The sequence below is a fragment of the Apaloderma vittatum genome, unplaced genomic scaffold (assembly GCF_000703405.1).
Source record: "Apaloderma vittatum isolate BGI_N311 unplaced genomic scaffold, ASM70340v1 scaffold1985, whole genome shotgun sequence".
Taxonomy (NCBI): domain Eukaryota; kingdom Metazoa; phylum Chordata; class Aves; order Trogoniformes; family Trogonidae; genus Apaloderma; species Apaloderma vittatum.
Window position 1 is genome coordinate 29,376 of NW_009716282.1, and position 17,020 is coordinate 46,395.

The 17,020-nt window shown below is 41.5% G+C and overlaps 1 protein-coding gene across 2 annotated transcripts in view; it reads left to right on the forward strand.

The window, feature by feature from the left end:
- The window catches only part of JAKMIP2 (janus kinase and microtubule interacting protein 2), a 28,886-nt gene extending 12,872 nt beyond the window's left edge, over positions 1-16,014 (forward strand). Inside the window, exons 10-22 of one of the 2 annotated variants that reach the window (XM_009869447.1) lie at positions 1,377-1,460; positions 1,746-1,808; positions 2,006-2,104; positions 3,516-3,614; positions 3,938-3,991; positions 4,842-4,907; positions 5,746-5,814; positions 6,875-6,952; positions 7,815-8,018; positions 9,617-9,682; positions 11,129-11,201; positions 14,733-14,741; positions 15,975-16,014. In XM_009869447.1, the coding sequence (XP_009867749.1) occupies positions 1,377-1,460; positions 1,746-1,808; positions 2,006-2,104; positions 3,516-3,614; positions 3,938-3,991; positions 4,842-4,907; positions 5,746-5,814; positions 6,875-6,952; positions 7,815-8,018; positions 9,617-9,682; positions 11,129-11,179 (933 nt within the window). In that variant the 3' untranslated portion in view covers positions 11,180-11,201; positions 14,733-14,741; positions 15,975-16,014. Of the gene's footprint in view, positions 1-1,376; positions 1,461-1,745; positions 1,809-2,005; positions 2,105-3,515; positions 3,615-3,937; positions 3,992-4,841; positions 4,908-5,745; positions 5,815-6,874; positions 6,953-7,814; positions 8,019-9,616; positions 9,683-11,128; positions 11,202-14,732; positions 14,742-15,974 lie in introns of those variants that run through there. The other variant, XM_009869448.1, reaches the window with a different exon arrangement.
- Positions 16,015-17,020: the final 1,006 nt, after the last annotated feature.

The window sequence follows — 17,020 nt, forward strand, 5'->3', positions numbered from 1 at the left end:
CTGAAGAGGTTGGGTTTTAAAGGTAAATGGAGGCCTGTGGGTTTTCACAAAGGCAGATATTGCACCAGTTTTAATAACATTCACCTAAATGTTTCTAACTGAGAAATGCAAACTGCATTCAAATTTGAATGTGATGCCGACTCCGGCATACCTCCATACTAGCTCTCCTCTGGAGACATTCATACCCCATCTGGACGTGTTCCTATGTGACCTGCTCTGGGTGATCCTGCTCTGGCAGGGGGGCTGGATTAGATGATCTTTCAAGGTCCCTTCCAACCCCCAACATTCTGTGGTTCTGTGATACCTTCCGGGGCTAAAAATAGTAGATGAGGTGCTCAGGGACATAGAATCATAATCATAGAACAATTCAGGTTGGGTTCATCAATCCAACCATTGACCCTACACTACAAGGTCACCCCTAAACCAGATCACCCAACACCACATCTAAATGACACTTGAACACATCCAGGAATGGTGACTCAACCCCCTCCCTAGGCAGTCTGTTCCAGGGTCTGACCAACCACTCTTTCTGTGAAGAATGTCTTCCTAATGTCCAGCCTAAACCTGCCTTGTTGCAACTTGCAACCATTCCCCCTGGTTCTGTCCCTAATTACCTGTGAGAAGAGGCCAGCACCAACCTCTCTACAAGGTCCTTTCAAGTGATTGTAGAGCATGATGAGATCCCCCCTCAGCCTCCTCTTCATCAAACTGAACAGACCCAGCTCTCTCAGTCGCTCCTCACAAGGTCTGTTCTCCAGGCCCTTCACCAGCTTTGTTGCCCTCTACTGCACTCGCTCCAACACCTCGAGATCTCTCCTATACTGAGGTGCCCAAAACAGAACACAACACTCAAGGTGCAGCCTCACCAGTGCTGAGTACAGAGGGACAATCACTTCCCTTCTTCTGCTGGTCACAACATTTCTAATACAAGCCAGGATGCCGTACATGGTTTAGTGGTGGACCTGGCAGTGTTAGGTTAACGACTGAACTCAATGATCTTAAAGGTATTTTCCAGTCCAAACAATTCTATGATTCTTTTGCCACTCTTATCTACTAAGTATTTCAGTTCACTTCAGCGACTGCCCCTTACTAGGGTCTTTGAGCAAAGGCTGTAACCTGAATACCTGAGCTTGTGTTTCACTGCTCTAATGGTAATAATAGGCTTGGGTGGGCAGAGGGGGCTGACCTACTGCTCTGTTTCTGTGTGCCCTCTGCCTAGGGGTGGCACAGAACGTCACTGAGCCAGAATCTTCGTAGTCGTTACTCCCTCGGTGGAAGCAACAGCATAATCCCAGACTATGCTGTGTTTGGTTTCGTTTTAATGCCAGCCACTTGCTGGGTTTATTACTGTTCAGTGCTGTGCATTGCTTCAACAGGCTCAAGAGCAGCTCCAAGCTGAAGTTCAGAGATATAAAGCCAAAATAGAAGATCTGGAGAAAACTTTGGCACAGAAAGGGCAGGTAAGCGCTTCCCATGTATTTTCTTTTCCTTTTTCAGATCTTACCTGCCCTGCTTACAAAACACCTAGCACTATTTGCATGAGATGTAACATTGCTGTTCAGGAAGCAGGCAGGTTTAGTGAGTTCAGAAGGCTTGCTACAGCTTGGTAGACTATTATGTTGTTACTCTGTAAAGGATGGTTTGTCTGTAGAATTTTAAAGCCTGAATATTGTGGCTCTGATTTTCAATAAATGTGCCCAACTTCATGGCGTTTGATTCTGTAATAGTACTGCTTCATCCAACAGGACTCGCACTGGGTGGAAGACAAACAGCTTTTCATTAAGAGGAACCAAGAGCTTTTAGACAAGGTATGTTCCCAAGTTTAGGAAGGTGATGAGCAGAAGTTCACTTGTAAAATAAAGACTCATTGAGGTAAACCAACAAGTAGTGATTAGCACTAGAGTTTGGATTTTGCACTGCCTGTGCTACCTCAACTACTATTCACCAAATATTCAATGTTTCTTGTAACAGTTACACAGATCCTGAATTTACATGTTTCTATTAGATAGAGAAACTGGAAGCAGAAAACAACCGTCTGCAACAGGAGCTGCAGGATGCCCGAGATCAGAATGAGCTGCTGGAGTTCCGCAACCTGGAGCTGGAGGTGATGCATGAGCTCGTTACAGTAGAGCTGGTAGCAAATTAAATGAGTGCTTTTGCAGAGGACACCAACTTGGATCAAGTTTTTACGCAAACATTATAGTGATATAACAGAGTAGCAGATCGTCAGCATTAATTGTGAGCTGAAGTATATTGGCTTTAATATCCTGGAAATAGTAAGTTCTATACCTGACTGGTGTCGTCGTAGAGACGGACACGTCACATCTGAGTGGTGATTAAAATGGCTCAAAGATGGCTACTTTATTACAGAAAGGGTGTGCCTTTTATACACAGTCGAAGGTACTAGAAGAAGGTAGCGTGGCCTTTGCTTATAGGTCAAACACTTGTTTTTCACATTCTAATTGGTTTACAATTGGCAGCTTCTGTCTGGGCTCATCCCCCCGGATCTTGAGGGAGAAAGTTCCACAAATGTGTCCAAACTCAGTGCCCACAACTTCCCATCTTAAGGGTGCGCTGGGAATTTGTCAAGGTCAATGTCTTCAACCAACGCCACGTTACCAGCAGTCCAGCTGCCGTCCCCCACAGACTGGTTCTCCTCTCGCTGGGCGGGCTGCCCAGTGTGTGCCTAGATAAGCTTAGCTGATTGGTGCTTTAAAGCTCAGTAACCTGTGAATATGTTTTTTTCTGGTACTTTGGAGCAGTCTGATGTCACCATACTTTGTTCTTATTACTGGCCTGAAGTCCACTAAAATCAACAGAAATTAGTTAAATTAACCAAATAAGCAGCTGTATTTCCATATTACACGGAACTGTGTAACTGATAAAGTTGAATTACATGTTCACAAACCAAGAACATATTTTAAAGTGAAATTTGATCTTCACTTCTGTGCTTGCCTGGATACCTGAAATGGATGAGAAATAATATCTTAAAATTTTTATTATTGTCTTTGGTCCTTTAAAACTGAACAAATATTTCTATATTTTATGCAATGAAGGTGAATAAATAGCTAAGTTGATCAGCTTTTTTGAACTTCTTACTTTCTGCAGGTATTAGAACATACAACATACCAGGATGAGCAAATGTGTAATCTGAGCACCATAGTAGTCTTAAGTTAAATACTGGTTTCTAAAGGGAGTATTTACAACAGTATGTAGTTGTTCCATACTCCATTAAGCAAATCACTTGAGTCTTAGCTGGGTGACAGCCTTTCCAAAGAGAATTTGCAAACTAACATAATTCGTCAAATAATCTCCTGTAAAATTACTGCCTCAGGTTTAGGATCCTATCACACTGGTTTTCAGACTAGGTCTAAATGTTTCTTTCCTTGACTTGTAAAATTAAGAGCTTGGTTTCACGAAGCATGATATAAACAGCAGCTATGGCATTTAAAGAGTTCTGTGTGAACCTCCTTCATTCTAGTATGTTCTTTGGCATCTTTTCAATTTATTTTCAGGAAAGAGAGAGACGGTCTCCACCATTTAATCTCCAGATTCACCCATTCTCAGATGGTGTGAGTGCTCTACAGATCTACTGCATGAAGGAAGGGGTTAAGGTGCGTCAGTTTTATAAGGCTGCACTTCTAGCTACAGGAGTGGTGAATGCTGCTCTTATATCTCGTTACGTTCATCTCTGCTAATAACTCCACTGAACTTTAATCATTTAATCTCAATCTAACATAAGAATGTGTGATGACAGAAACAGTTGAATTTTCACCATAATGATAAAATGTGGCTCAGAGGCAACTGAAATCAGTGCGTGATGCATTTCCATGGGATAAAAAAAAATAGTTTATTTCAGTATGGGTCGTAGGAGAGACGAATATTGCTCCGGGATAAACTGTGCATGCCATGTCTTTACATTTTCCTCTCTTTGCAGGATGTCAGCATCCCAGACCTCATAAAGCAGCTAGACATCCTAGGTGATAATGGGGTAAGTCAAGGGAGAGATACTTTCCCTTCACAAGCTGCATTTTTTACAGTAGAGTATGTGAAATCTGTAATTATCATGACTATTTTCTAAGATGTTAAATTATGTAATACCAGAACAATTGATTTAAGGAGTATTAAATTCAGTAAGTTAAGGATTTGTGAGAATTCAGTAGTCTGAGAACTAGTAGTAGACTAGCAGCCTTAACATCTGGCTTAGCAGACTCAGAAGAATGGTCAAAGGCTGCTGATGCTTGGAACAGGGCCTGACTGCACTCTGGTCACTCAGGAAAGCCCAAGAATTAGTTTGACAGCCTGAGCCAACCACATCTTCCTCAGGACCAGGACTTCTCTGCAAACAGTTTTGTAAATAGGCAAGAACTATCAAATTCCCTGTTGCTTTCTAAGTGAGCAGTGCTGCCCACTTCAGTCATCCGTGTAAAAGAGATCATACTTTGGACAACATTAGGTATATTTTAAGAAAATGTATAAGAAATAAAAAGGATTGTGACTGTCTACTCGCACCCTAGTGTAAATCAGCATTATTTGTACAAAAGCTGTAATGGAAAGTCAGCTTTATAAAACTACCATGAAGATAGACAAATGGGTCTAATTTTGGTTTACATTTCTCCTAAGATGCGATGCAATGAAAACACGTGGTTAGGCTGTATCATGCAGAAAGGCAGAAGCAGTGCTCTTTTTAATAAACAGGCTTGGAACGTTTCCACGGGAACAGGACACACCCTACTACAGGGATTCCCTGAAAACTGTGGACCTAATTTGTAGCATGGATTATCTTTATTCATGCAGGAAACTGCTGCCAATTTTCTTCTTCCCTCTCTTTCTCTTCACAGAATTTAAGAAATGAAGAACAAGTAGCCATAATTCAGGCTTCCACTGTATTGTCCTTGGCAGAAAAGGTAAATTATGTTCTTGTTTTCCACATGTGTTATCTAAGGCCTCATCTGACACTGGAAATTTCCTACTCTGTTGGTTTTGTGAATATTGTCAAACTTTCTAGCACAGGAAGCGATTCACCTGATAATGTGAACTCTGCCAGCACAGTTCCCAAACACCTTGCGAAAACAGCAAAAATCTCAAACTCAGCTGGCCCAAACTGTGAAGTGAAAACAACTGCAAATACAAAAAGAATGTTAAATGACACTTGCAATTGTAAACTGGATGAGAAAGCATCCGATGTTTAAGCCATAATTAACTACGGTGTGGGAATTTTAGTCCTGAGATTTCCAAAGCTTCTGGAGGGATCTGTATGCAAAATTTCCTCTGAAAGTATGTGCCTAAATTCCTTGTTTTGGAAATTAAAAAGAGAGTGAGGGTTAGTTAAAATGCTTTCTGTGGCTCAAAGGCAGCACACGATTTTGTCAATGTGACAGCTTCCAAGGATTCTACTTAATAATTCCTCCTCTGCAAAGAGAATTGCCATTGACCCAGCTAGGCTATTTTTGAGATGCTCTGGAACCCCATCGTGGGCCCTTATCCGCAGGATAGAATCGGTTCCCTGTCCAGCTAGGGAAGTGAACTTTTCCAGCTTCCAGTGATCCAGTAATGCTGCTTCTCTGTCAAGTGCTACCTGCTGACATTGTGGCTGCCTCTGCTACAGAATAGCCTCGAGATGAGTCCAGAACTAGCAACAGGTTACTAAAAATAGACTAACAAGCTGCTGTAGATGTCCCAGTTGCCACTGCCTATGTGCCTAGAAAACACAGCAGGTTACAGCTTTTCTTGTCTTCCCTGCAGTGGATCCAGCAGATCGAGGGAGCTGAAGCTGCTCTGCATCAGAAGATGATGGAACTGGAAAGTGATATGGTAAGCAGACTTTCCTATTACGCATTTTAGGGGCAAGACACTGACTGTGTCGCATTTACTTGGTGTGCCAAAAAAAATACTTAAAAGTCTTTTGGAAAATGAAGTATGCAGGCTTTTTCTGATAGTGAGTGAATCCATAAGATCATTACTAGGCTGGTTCACATGCAACAGCAGAATAGCATAGGAACAGAAATAGTGAAGGCTTGAAAACTTCCTCTTTCCACGAAGATGACTGTTTAAGGCCTCAAAGGTTGCTCTGTGATTTTCAGAAGTGTAAACGACCACACTCTTTGTCTCATAAAATTCAGTCCCAACATCAGTTATTGTATCACATTTTATTCAATAGCAGTATGTGGGAAACTAGTGAATTACCATGCTGTTTCCTTTCATTACATTTTAAGCCCATACCGTCCAAAAGGCAAAACATTCATAGCTCGACTGAAGTTGCTGTGGCACCAGTAAAGTTAGTGCCTTACCCTATTCTCGTTCTAGTCGGTGGAGGTAACCTACAAGTTGAGCAAGCATAGCTACAAGAGTGGAATAGCTGTAGTGGTTTACATTCTGTTCCTGTGGTATATCAGTACTTGAGTCAATACAGCTTAACGTAATCTGAGAAGTTAAAGCACAGCGGCTGCCCCCAAATAATGTGGACATGAATATGCCTGTAGTTTCTGTTTAGTTTATTGCATTTTCACACTTCCAAAATAGGAGAAAGCACAAAAGGAGTTGTCCATGATGCTGGAGGAGATATCTTTAGGGAAATCGTGCAGAAACCCTTAAATTACACTACTGAAATTCCAAACGGTATCACTCAAGTCAACAAAGGGATGATGAGTTTAGTTCCATGTAGATCAGATGTATTATCCTAGAAAAGCAATCCACAGCTATTTTCTCTTCCTTCTTTTCTAGCTGAGTCAGATATTCATAACTCTGCAGTGTCACTTCAAGACCAGTCTCCTAGTCTTGCCTGAGTCAAATATCTACAGTTGGTTTAATAAAAATTCCCCAAATATTTTGACTAACTAATGCATTTTTCTGTTCAAATGATCTTTCATTGTAGGAACAATTTTGCAAAATAAAAGGCTATTTGGAGGAAGAATTAGACTACAGGAAGCAAGCTCTTGACCAAGCATACATGGTATGTACGAAGGAAATGCTACAGCACGTATTGGCCAGCACTGTGACAGGACACAGGCTCCTGTTGGATCAGAAAGAGAGGTTTTTGCTTTCTTCCTTAGTATCTTTTTTTATTTATTTGTTTTCCCCGTTCTTCTAATGCACTACCATGTGATCTGCACAGTTTCAACATGACACCCAGCTTTTTTATGTCACAAAATGGCAGATCTCAAGTTGGAAACCCTTCAGTCGGTTAAAGGCAGATACTACTCATTAACGTTGGCTTGACCAACTGGAGTCAGTGCTACCAGCTGGAACTCAGATCTGAAATCTTGACTATTTTGGACATGTCATGGCAAGAAGACAACATGCCACAAAAAGCAAGAGTTCTGCTCTAAACACTGCTGTAATTCTGATACATAGGTCTGATGATGGGCAGTGCAAGTTGATCATGTTTGGTTTGTCAAGTTATAACATTGATTAACAAGAACAAGAGCAAAGTAGTCTGACCATGACCTTCAATCTATCCTCTTGTCTTTTAGCACAGTGGGTCAAAATTTTAGAATGGTGTGATACTCATCTTTACACTTACAAAATAGGTACAAAAATTCTATCCAATTCCTAGTCCCCTCTGTAACTACTTTAAAAAAGATCGAAGTGAGAGATTTCAGTGGAAATTAATATTAAAATATTTTACAAATAGAAGTTCATATCCTCTTAGTGAAACACTGAGCCCTTTTGAGCTCTATTTGTCACTTTTTTGCACACTTGAGCACAGGAGCCATGTCTAATGCAGGCACTTGAATCTGCCACCAGCCCCCAGTTCCCACTGTGTGGTAAACAGTGTTTCATCTCTAATTGGCTTTTGGTATTGCCTCAACCAGAGGATCCAGGAGCTTGAAGCCACCTTGTACAATGCTTTGCAGCAAGAAACGGTGATAAAGTTTGGGGAACTGCTCACTGAAAAACAGCAGGAAGAACTGAGGACAGCAGTGGAAAAGCTAAGACGTCAGATGCTGAGGAAAAGCAGAGAATACGATTGCCAGATTCTTCAGGAGAGGATGGAGCTGCTCCAGCAGGCTCATCAGGTAAGAGAAGGAAACTACACACATGTATCTACTCGGTTTTGCTGTACAAGAACATAAGCTGATGTTAAAATTGGGCAAATTCAGGCTATGAGGGAACTGGCATCCATTTTTTTGAGTTGTTTCATACTGTGTGTCTTTACTGTGTACACAAACACATGTGATGTTAGCTTGCGGAGGATTGTTTTGGTGTATTTTGAGTCTTAAAATTTCAAACCAAAGTTTTCATCCAGAATTCTGTCTGCATGAATCTAGCTTTGTAAAAAAAAAAATAAAAAATATCATCCCTAGTTACTGGCCTGGGCACAAGAGGGACTCTTGGCTTGTGTCCCACGGGAGAGCTGTCTGTTCTTCCAGACAATTCTGCTCTTTCCCCGCCAAAGTGGGCAGTTGTGAGGTTTCACTGCCGAGATGTAGCACTACATTTCACTTTCAAAGACCAGTGTTTGGTGCTCTGCAAGCTGTGGGGTCCCAGAACAAAATGGCAAACGGTCACAATGTGCTGATTAATGTGACAGCTGCACAGTGAAACAAAACTTACTCAAATGTTCATGGGAATAAAACAGAAAGCATATATCCAGTCCTTAGCATTTCTGATTCACAGGAAGAATTAGCTTTCACAGTCCTGCCTGATCCTCAGTTGGAGACTTGAGACTAGTCCACCCTTGCTGGTTCTTCCCAGGCCTCTGCAACATGAGGAGCTTCTTAATTTCAGCCATGACTGCTGTCCTGGTCAGCACTGCCACAGCAGCTCTGGCTGCCTCGGTGGACTCTTTGCCAGCCTCACTTGCAGATGGGCTGGGAGAGGCCGAGAGGCAAGGAACAGAGGAGGTAGTGTTTGAAAGCTGCTGTAAGCTCGTCACCTCATCTCCGGTCAGTCAGGAAGATGGTCACAGGGATGCTGCCTGCTTTCCGGATGTCTCCTGGTTTTGCCCCTTGGGATCTCAACTATTTGCTGGTCAGCTGTCTTATGCCCTGACTAAACAGAGAAAAGATACAGACATTCGAGGCCTCATTTGTTATTCTTAGTAGTTCTGTTACCTATTCTGTGGGATCTCTCTTCCCAAGGGGCCAAAAGTTTAACTTGCGTTACATAATTTTTCTAGAAGTGCCTAGCTCTGCTAAAAAAAATACTCCTTTTCAGTAAGTTACATATCCCACTTACCACAGAATCTATGTTTGTAGTACTGTATACATTTCTCATTTCAAATAATAGCACTTTACTCTTCTTTCAACATACCAAAGTGGGAGAAATATTAATGAATCTTGATATAACCATGATCTTACACTTTCTGCCTATTTAACTTGGGATTAATATAAAACAGATAATATGAAACAGATCCCTTAATGATACTAATTTCCAGCACTGGAGGATACAGTCACATGTATGCAGTGGCATATTTTGAGCAGTTGTACAGATGATAAAGTTGTGATTAGGCAGGTTTAGTGGGTGGAGTTACGGTACTACGCAAGATTGTCTCTGCCAAAGAAATGGATTTGTTATTTCTAGGATTTTGGCACTTGTAATATTAAAGTTACTTGTTCAGTGGAGCAAATTCACTGAGAATTTAGTCTAGATGATTTTTTTTTCTGATTTGCAGAGGATCCGAGATTTAGAAGATAAAACTGACATCCAAAAGAGACAAATTAAGGATCTGGAGGAAAAGGTTGGTTCTGGTATGCTTCTGAAGCACACTGATCAACTTTGAAAACAATGACCTCTTTGTTTAGCTGAATCAGCTCGACCTGTTGGTGGTGTTCTGCTATGCTTTCTTCTCAACTCAGTTTCAGTCTATACAGACTTTAATCTTAGTCTCCTCTGCAGCATTTAATTTTTGGAATCAATGCCAAACACTTATAATTACCGTGAATAATACTGTACCGAATGACGAAGCCTCTGCTTGGCTGCTAAATGCTGTGCTGGTAGACAGGCAATACTTCCACTAAAGGCAAGGTGAGGTTAGCAAGCAGGAAGGACTGAAGGTAATTAAAGATTTGGAGACTGTCTTTATGTGGCAGGACTAGGGAACTTGGGTTCTAACGCTGTCCTCTTTTTTGAAGCTTGTAACTGACTATGTCGTATAAATACGGTACTAGAATCTTGCCCTTAAACTAAACTGTCAAAAAGCTATATATGCATGTTCTTTGTATATGCTGTATATATACACACAGACACTATTTCTAAAAATATGCACTGCGGTTTTTTGGTGAGTAAGGCCAACTCTGTCACGTTGAGTTTTGCTACTTGTAGATAGGTCAGATAGGATTGTTGAAAAAAGATTGTAGCCTGGACACAGCACACTGCTGCCAATAGTGTCTCTGCTAGAAATGCCAGACTGGCATAAGATGCATCTCCAGTGGCAGCCTTACCAATGTATTTATAAATGCCAGTGTAAACTATAATGTGAAATAATGGCTGTGTTAGTACAATTACAGTAGTGCTAATGAGCTCTTTTAGTTTATGTATATGTTCCCAAAGTGAAACAAGTGGGCATAGTGCAAAACTGGATACACATAATTCTTTCTGCTTTTCTGCCAGTATTTTTGTGATACAAGGACTCAGTGTCTTTCTTTCTAATATATATAACTTTGAAAAACAACAGATGATAATCTGTTATGAGGACAAAAAAGCAAGACTTATGCTGTGGTCAAATGGAGACCTCAAATAGGAGACTTTTTAGCGTCAATCAGTTATTAAACATTTAATGGTTAGGGTTTGGCATTATGTGTGTGTGTGTGTATATGTGTGTACATATATATTGCTAGGCTGTTCTCAGCATGGACTGTAGGCACAGTTTTTTAATTCCCTTAAAGATATTGTCCATACTATTTTTGATACCCAGCTTTGTAACTTCAGTCAACCCATGGTGGTTCATAGCAAGAGTTCTACCTCAGGCTTTCAATATGGTGCCAATTCTAATTCATCACCAAAATTACTGAGATCTGTTTTCTGATTCAGGGAGGTGATGTAATACTTTCAGAAGTCACTAGGAAAAATACAGTGTTTTCTGAGTGCATAGTTATTCTGATTGTTCTACAGAGTGCAAAAATAACCCTGATGCTTACAGTGCCATGACGTCTAGTTTTTATGCAATCTTCTTTTTCTTCTGCAGTTTCTATTTCTGTTCTTGTTCTTCTCTCTTGCCTTTATTCTTTGGCCTTGATGTCAGTGTGCCTCTTGGAAAGGTAAGACTATATTTATTTATTTCCTCAAAATTAGGCCCTTCTTGCACAGAGCTGAGAATCACATCCTTGTGTGTTCTTGTGTATGTCTGGAGTCAGAGGACTCAGCAGGACGTTGTTAATTTGTAATAGTTCAAAATGGATGGTTGTCGCGCTACTGAGTTGCCACACGGAGTTGCAGTCAGATGAACACTGAGTGAATTGCCAGAGCTTGCTGGTGATACTGTGCTATTCAGAATTGTAAAAATAAAAGCGGAGGAGAATTTCACGGTGTCAAATAGCCAAGGGAATTTCAGCTGAAATTCAGTGTTGCAAAGTGATGCAGACAGTAGACAGTGATCTTAGCCATATACACACTATGCTGGGCTCTGAAATGATACCTGGAGAACAGATCGGGAGGTTGTAGCAGGGAGAGCTGGGTGCCCAGGAGTTGGAGAGATACAAAGAACATTCAGCTGCTGAGAGACAGGCAGGGGGAGAGAGAGATGGAAGGATTTTTCTGGCTCAGAAAGCAAGACACTGTTAAAAGGAGATATGGGAGAGGTCCAGAAGTTGCGGGTGGATGGATGGATGGATGGATGGATGGATGGATTGCTGTTGTTCACTGTCTCCTCCAGTACAAGCAATTATCATGTAATAAGTTTAGATTGATAGTTAATTGATAATTAGTGATGTCAGATGTGTAAAGTCTTCGTCACAGCAGTTAATGATGTAGGATGTAAAGTCTTTGCCACAACAAGCTTAGCAGCTGAAAATTCCAAGTTCAAAAAGCAATGTGAAGATGGAGAAATAAATCAGAGAGCTATAATGTGCCTGGCCTTCCTATTTTTCCCTGTGTGCCTAGCCACCTTCAGAGCAAGGATGCTGGGCTGGGAGGATCTTTCTTCTGATCCAGGACAGCAGAAGCAGAACATAGCCTAGATAATGTTGTGTTAAAGACTTAACAACGTGTAATGACAGAACAAAATCTTCTGGTGTGGGGACAGACCTATACCATTAAATTTCTCACTGTATCTCCTTGGCTCCGACTTGAGCTGTGTCAGTGAATAAATTCTTCTGCCCTGCACTTTTGAGGCAAGCTGAGAATGCATATGAAGGATGTTTTGCCATGCCCTTACACCATTTGTGCTAGCTCAGCCTTTGTGTTTTCAGGTACAATTCAAAGTATTGATTATAACTAAGTGGCATAGGTCCAGTTTGGTGATTTTTTTCTTCTCCCTCTAAGGAAAAGCCCCCTACTTTGTGCTCCATTTCAGCTAGATCAAGGATTTCTTTTGCAATTTTGTGCTGATGCAAAGACGACTCTCAGAACTAGCCACGTCATCCACTGCCTCCTTGGCTGGCCAGACCTCAAAATTAATGTTTTCATGGCTGAGGCAGCAATATACACAGCGGTGGGGCTGGATGGGGAATGAACCGTAGGAAAGAATCAGAGAATGTGAACAGAGATCAGTGATCATGGCTCTGGTAAACAATGGCCAGTATCATTACAGAGGTGCTCCTGTTTAAAACATACTGCCCTGATCCAGTGAGCAGTAAATAGATTAAGTTCTGACTGCATACTTACCAATGTTCCTGCAGCAGGATTTCTGGGAACCGTGACACAGCAGAGCAGCTGTTTTGAGTGGCTGGGGCTGTACAAAATTTGATGTTACTGTTTCTCGCATATTCATAGTGGGGAGAAAAAGTCAGAAAGTCTTCTGACGCAGCCAAATTATGTATAGGCTAATTTTAAGAAGCCAAAATCTTCACTGTACACAGTAGTAGCAAATATATGACTTTGTCTTTTGCTATATCACAGAATCATGAGTACAAAACAAGAAGCCAACCTAGAGGAAGGGTAAAAAAAAAAATCTTGGATTTAAGGTGCACCTTGAAAAACTCCTTGGAACTGTCAGTAGCATTTGCAAGAACCTGTCTACATGAGTTTGTCTCATTTGCCTATACTGTTCTCCTTTTTTTAGTTTCTGTCACAGCTACAGTAATGCCCTTGTGAAGCATATGAGAAAAACTGGGGCAATAAGAGGTTCAGAATTTCCTGTATATACAGTTTGCACCTATATTTTCTGTCTGTATGGGTGTGGAATTGATTTTCTGTTGAGTATTTGCCTCTTCTGGTACAGCTAGAGAATTAGTAAGAAGCTTATGCATCCTAGCTTTGCCAATGCTGGTATCAGTTATGGTGGGGAAAAAAATAAGAAACTTACAGAAAATAAGAAATTCCTTCTTTGTAAATCTCCCTCAGAAGATATGCCTTTCTCCATTTAGGTCACCTTGATTAAAAATGCATTCTTGACATTAAACTACTGAGCAGTTTTTTTCTAATCCTGTCTCTTAAGATGGGGCATTCGGTAAAGTCTTTGCAGAGAGCATGCATCCTGAGAAATACAAATTAAAATTTTCATTAATATTAGAACTTATCAGGAAATGTTGTCTTCCTGATTTTTTTATTGGCGGTAGTTTTGGAAAGATTTTTCTTCAGAAGTTTGAATTCAATAGTAGATGCAAATGCCAAAAAGATCCACAAAAATGTGTAGAAATATTTTGTTTATGGATATAACATTTTTTCATTAGAAAAGGAAAAGATGATTCACATGAAAAATTTACTCCACTTGTAATTGAAATTAGAATAGGAAATCCTTAGTCCAAGTATAGAAATGTCCGCGTATGTTCCCTGAGGCTGTATGCATAGTTTTAGTATGCCAGCACGGAACAGGAAGGACGTGAACTGAGAACTAGAGACATAACATAGATGAGTCACCTGACATTTCAGGAACTGCAGGTATATACCAGCATCTTTTGAAATAGGCATTTCCCAAAATAGAAAACAAAACCCTATTATTCTGACATCGGAATTCCAGCAGTGCTGATGAACGCTTTGTCGTGGAGCCTGTGAAAATATCTCGGGTGCTCTGTAACGTTTCAGTGTCTGCATGCTAAGAAAAAGCTTCTTGTAGCTGCCTCACGGTTAGCTCTGCAGGGTGTTCAGGGGCAGATTCAGTTCTTTGCTGCAGAGGAGCCATTTCTTCCGTCACCTCAAAGCTGGAAGGGGAGAGCCACACAGGTAAAAGGAGAAGAATCAGGACCATCAAAGTAATACAACAAAACCATTGGCTTTTTTGGCCTAATTTGGGGGCAGGTGTTGTCTGGTTAGAAAAGCTGATGAGGTGTTTTAAGTTCAGAACTCTACGTTCCTCCTGAAATTGTAGCAGATTTATTACTATTCACTTTTTAGTCATTCTCATACCTGCATGTGTCAGCTGGGTCACATCTAGCACGAGCTCTCTGCTGATTCGATGCACTCCTCGCTGGTGTTCACTGAGTAGGACTAAGTCAGGAGAAACGTAAGCATTTTCCTGGCCCCTCTAGGGCTGGCAGGACTGTCACAGCTGCAAGGAAACCGGAGCGGCACTGAGGCCAGTTTCATTGCTGGGGTTTTACACAGATCTCTTAGGGACTGTTTCAAGACTTGACTCCTCTGTCCCAGTCCAGTCTCCTTCAATGGGAGATTGTGCATTTTAAACAACATCTAAGGATTAGCAGGTGTAAATCCCTTTGGTGTAAATGCACTGAGCCTGAACTACAGCACCAACATGAGAAGGGTTTTGCTCGCTGGATGCACTGCTGCTCCACAGAGCCTGGCCGCGGGAGCGCACGAGGGTCCAGGTCAAATGATTTGTGATTCTGCTCCCCATAGAGAGGACGAGAAGTATCAGAGAGAGCTGGGATGTGGTTTACAGCCCCGGAGAGCCTGCCGGTGTGTTGTGCCATTCCTAGGACCACCCAGGAGATGAATGATTCTTTCGTCTTTGGCATCCTGCCGTTGCGTATTCGGCTATGAATGTCATGTAGGGAACCAGAAGATGGATTGCTGTGAGCTGAAGGTCAGAGGAAGTAGCCAGGACAGTGGTGGAGATACAGTGTCACAGAGAATGGGACATTGACTATGAAAGTGGATAAATCTTAAGGGCAAGGTAAGAAGGGGATGTATAAACCTGATGCTTTTTCAGAGGACCTGTATTGCTGTGAACTCCCTTGAACTGTAAAGACAGATGCATCAGGCCCAAGCATGGTATCTGTGGAGTGTTTTACCAAGGCAAGTCACTCTACAAGTGCAGAGCATCAAGTCTTGTAGCAATTCCTCAAAAACAAGGCAATGGTAAGCAGGCTGTTAGCTCCTCATCTCCTGCCTGATACCAGTCTTCATCCGCTCAGTTTCCCTTCACAGGCACCTCACACCTCAGTACTCGCAGGGAAAGTTCAAGATGGAAACAATTTGGGAATGCTGTTGGCAAGATTGAGAGGGATTTTAACAAGGTCATGTTTTTGAGGCTGGAATCCAAGAGAACAACTAACATTGATTTGTGTTTCCCGTTCACTTTAAAAACCACCTGTCTAGCCAGGTGACTGACTTTCTGAAGTAGCTCAGCAAAGTGAGCACAGCATGGGGAGTGTGCCATCAGCATTTCTGGTTCTTGGAACTACCAGAATGTGTCAGAGGTCTTCGCAAAATTGCTTTACTTCCACTGGATGCGAGTTAACTTTGTTAACCTTATCATAAGAGACTGCAAACAGTTCCTTGATAAAACAGAAGATAAAAAGCACAACACATCCTTGAAATGTACCTAGGGAGCCATCTGATGATGGGAGGTCTTTGGTTTTGTTTGTGCCGTGATGTAGTTTGTCCTTTACCCTCCTTTTAACTAGCTGAGAGCAAACAGCAATGCAGTTGCAGATGGTATGTTCTGGTTTCTTTCTTTCCCAGAGAGAGCGCAGCACTCACTGCTGTACTTTGCAAATAAGGAAGGACATGCATGAACGAAACAGTGTGCAGCAGTCCAGAGTATCCAGACCAGAAGCTCTCTGATTCCTGGTTATGTGGGATCTTCCTACCTGCATTTTTTCTGTGCCTGTGAATATATGCATTCGCTTATTTGTGATCACATAAGGAAGTCTGGGCTGCATGGATTTTGCACTTGGGAATTTTACCAAGTAGGCTTGACTGCTGCGAGAACAAACACAAAACATGCCCCTTTTTCCCTGCTTTCAAACCCGAGAACCGCAATTCTTTTGCATAGGTACGGAAGACTTCTTCAGAAGAGGAGCAGTCTGTGTTTGTCTCATTGCTGCACTAGCCCAAGTTCTGGGGTTGCGGTGACACGAAAAGCACATCGCATGCTGTTGTGTCTCCTGTCACTGGTGAATTTTAGACAGCTTTGCTTCATGACTTATTGAAATTAGTGTGTAACTATTAATCTGAAGATGTTCATGGGGGCTTTTTTTGACCAGAGGGCTGTACTTTGTAGAGTTAAATGGACAGCTTGGCAGAATACCCAGAATTTTTGCAAGTGCCTTTCATAGGGACAAACAGAAGAAGATCAATGCTGGTAACTGTAAGAACAGACCTTCTCAGCTCTCTGATTGATAGACTGGGTCTTGTCAGCTGGGATAGGTAAGTAGACGAACTTATATCACTTTTATCTGATACAGATGTTCTGTGTTGTTTTTTTTTATTTTTAGAGTGCCCGACTACACGGATAAATCCTTATAAAGGCAAATGCTTCCACCCCCCTGATGAAGAGAACGTTGTTTACGCCTATTTTAAAGAGTATAACAATGAACAACCTGTAGCCAAGACTGCAACCACCTTGTATATTAAAGCCATCACTCAAGATTTGTTACCTGACAGTTCCTGTCTAAAGCTATGATATATGCTGCATCTAATGAAATTCTATATGTTGAAATTACAAAAGGGGAAGAAAAATAAACTGGGAACCTGCATCATTTAGGAAGAACTTAGAGGGAAGGAACCACTTTCAGCT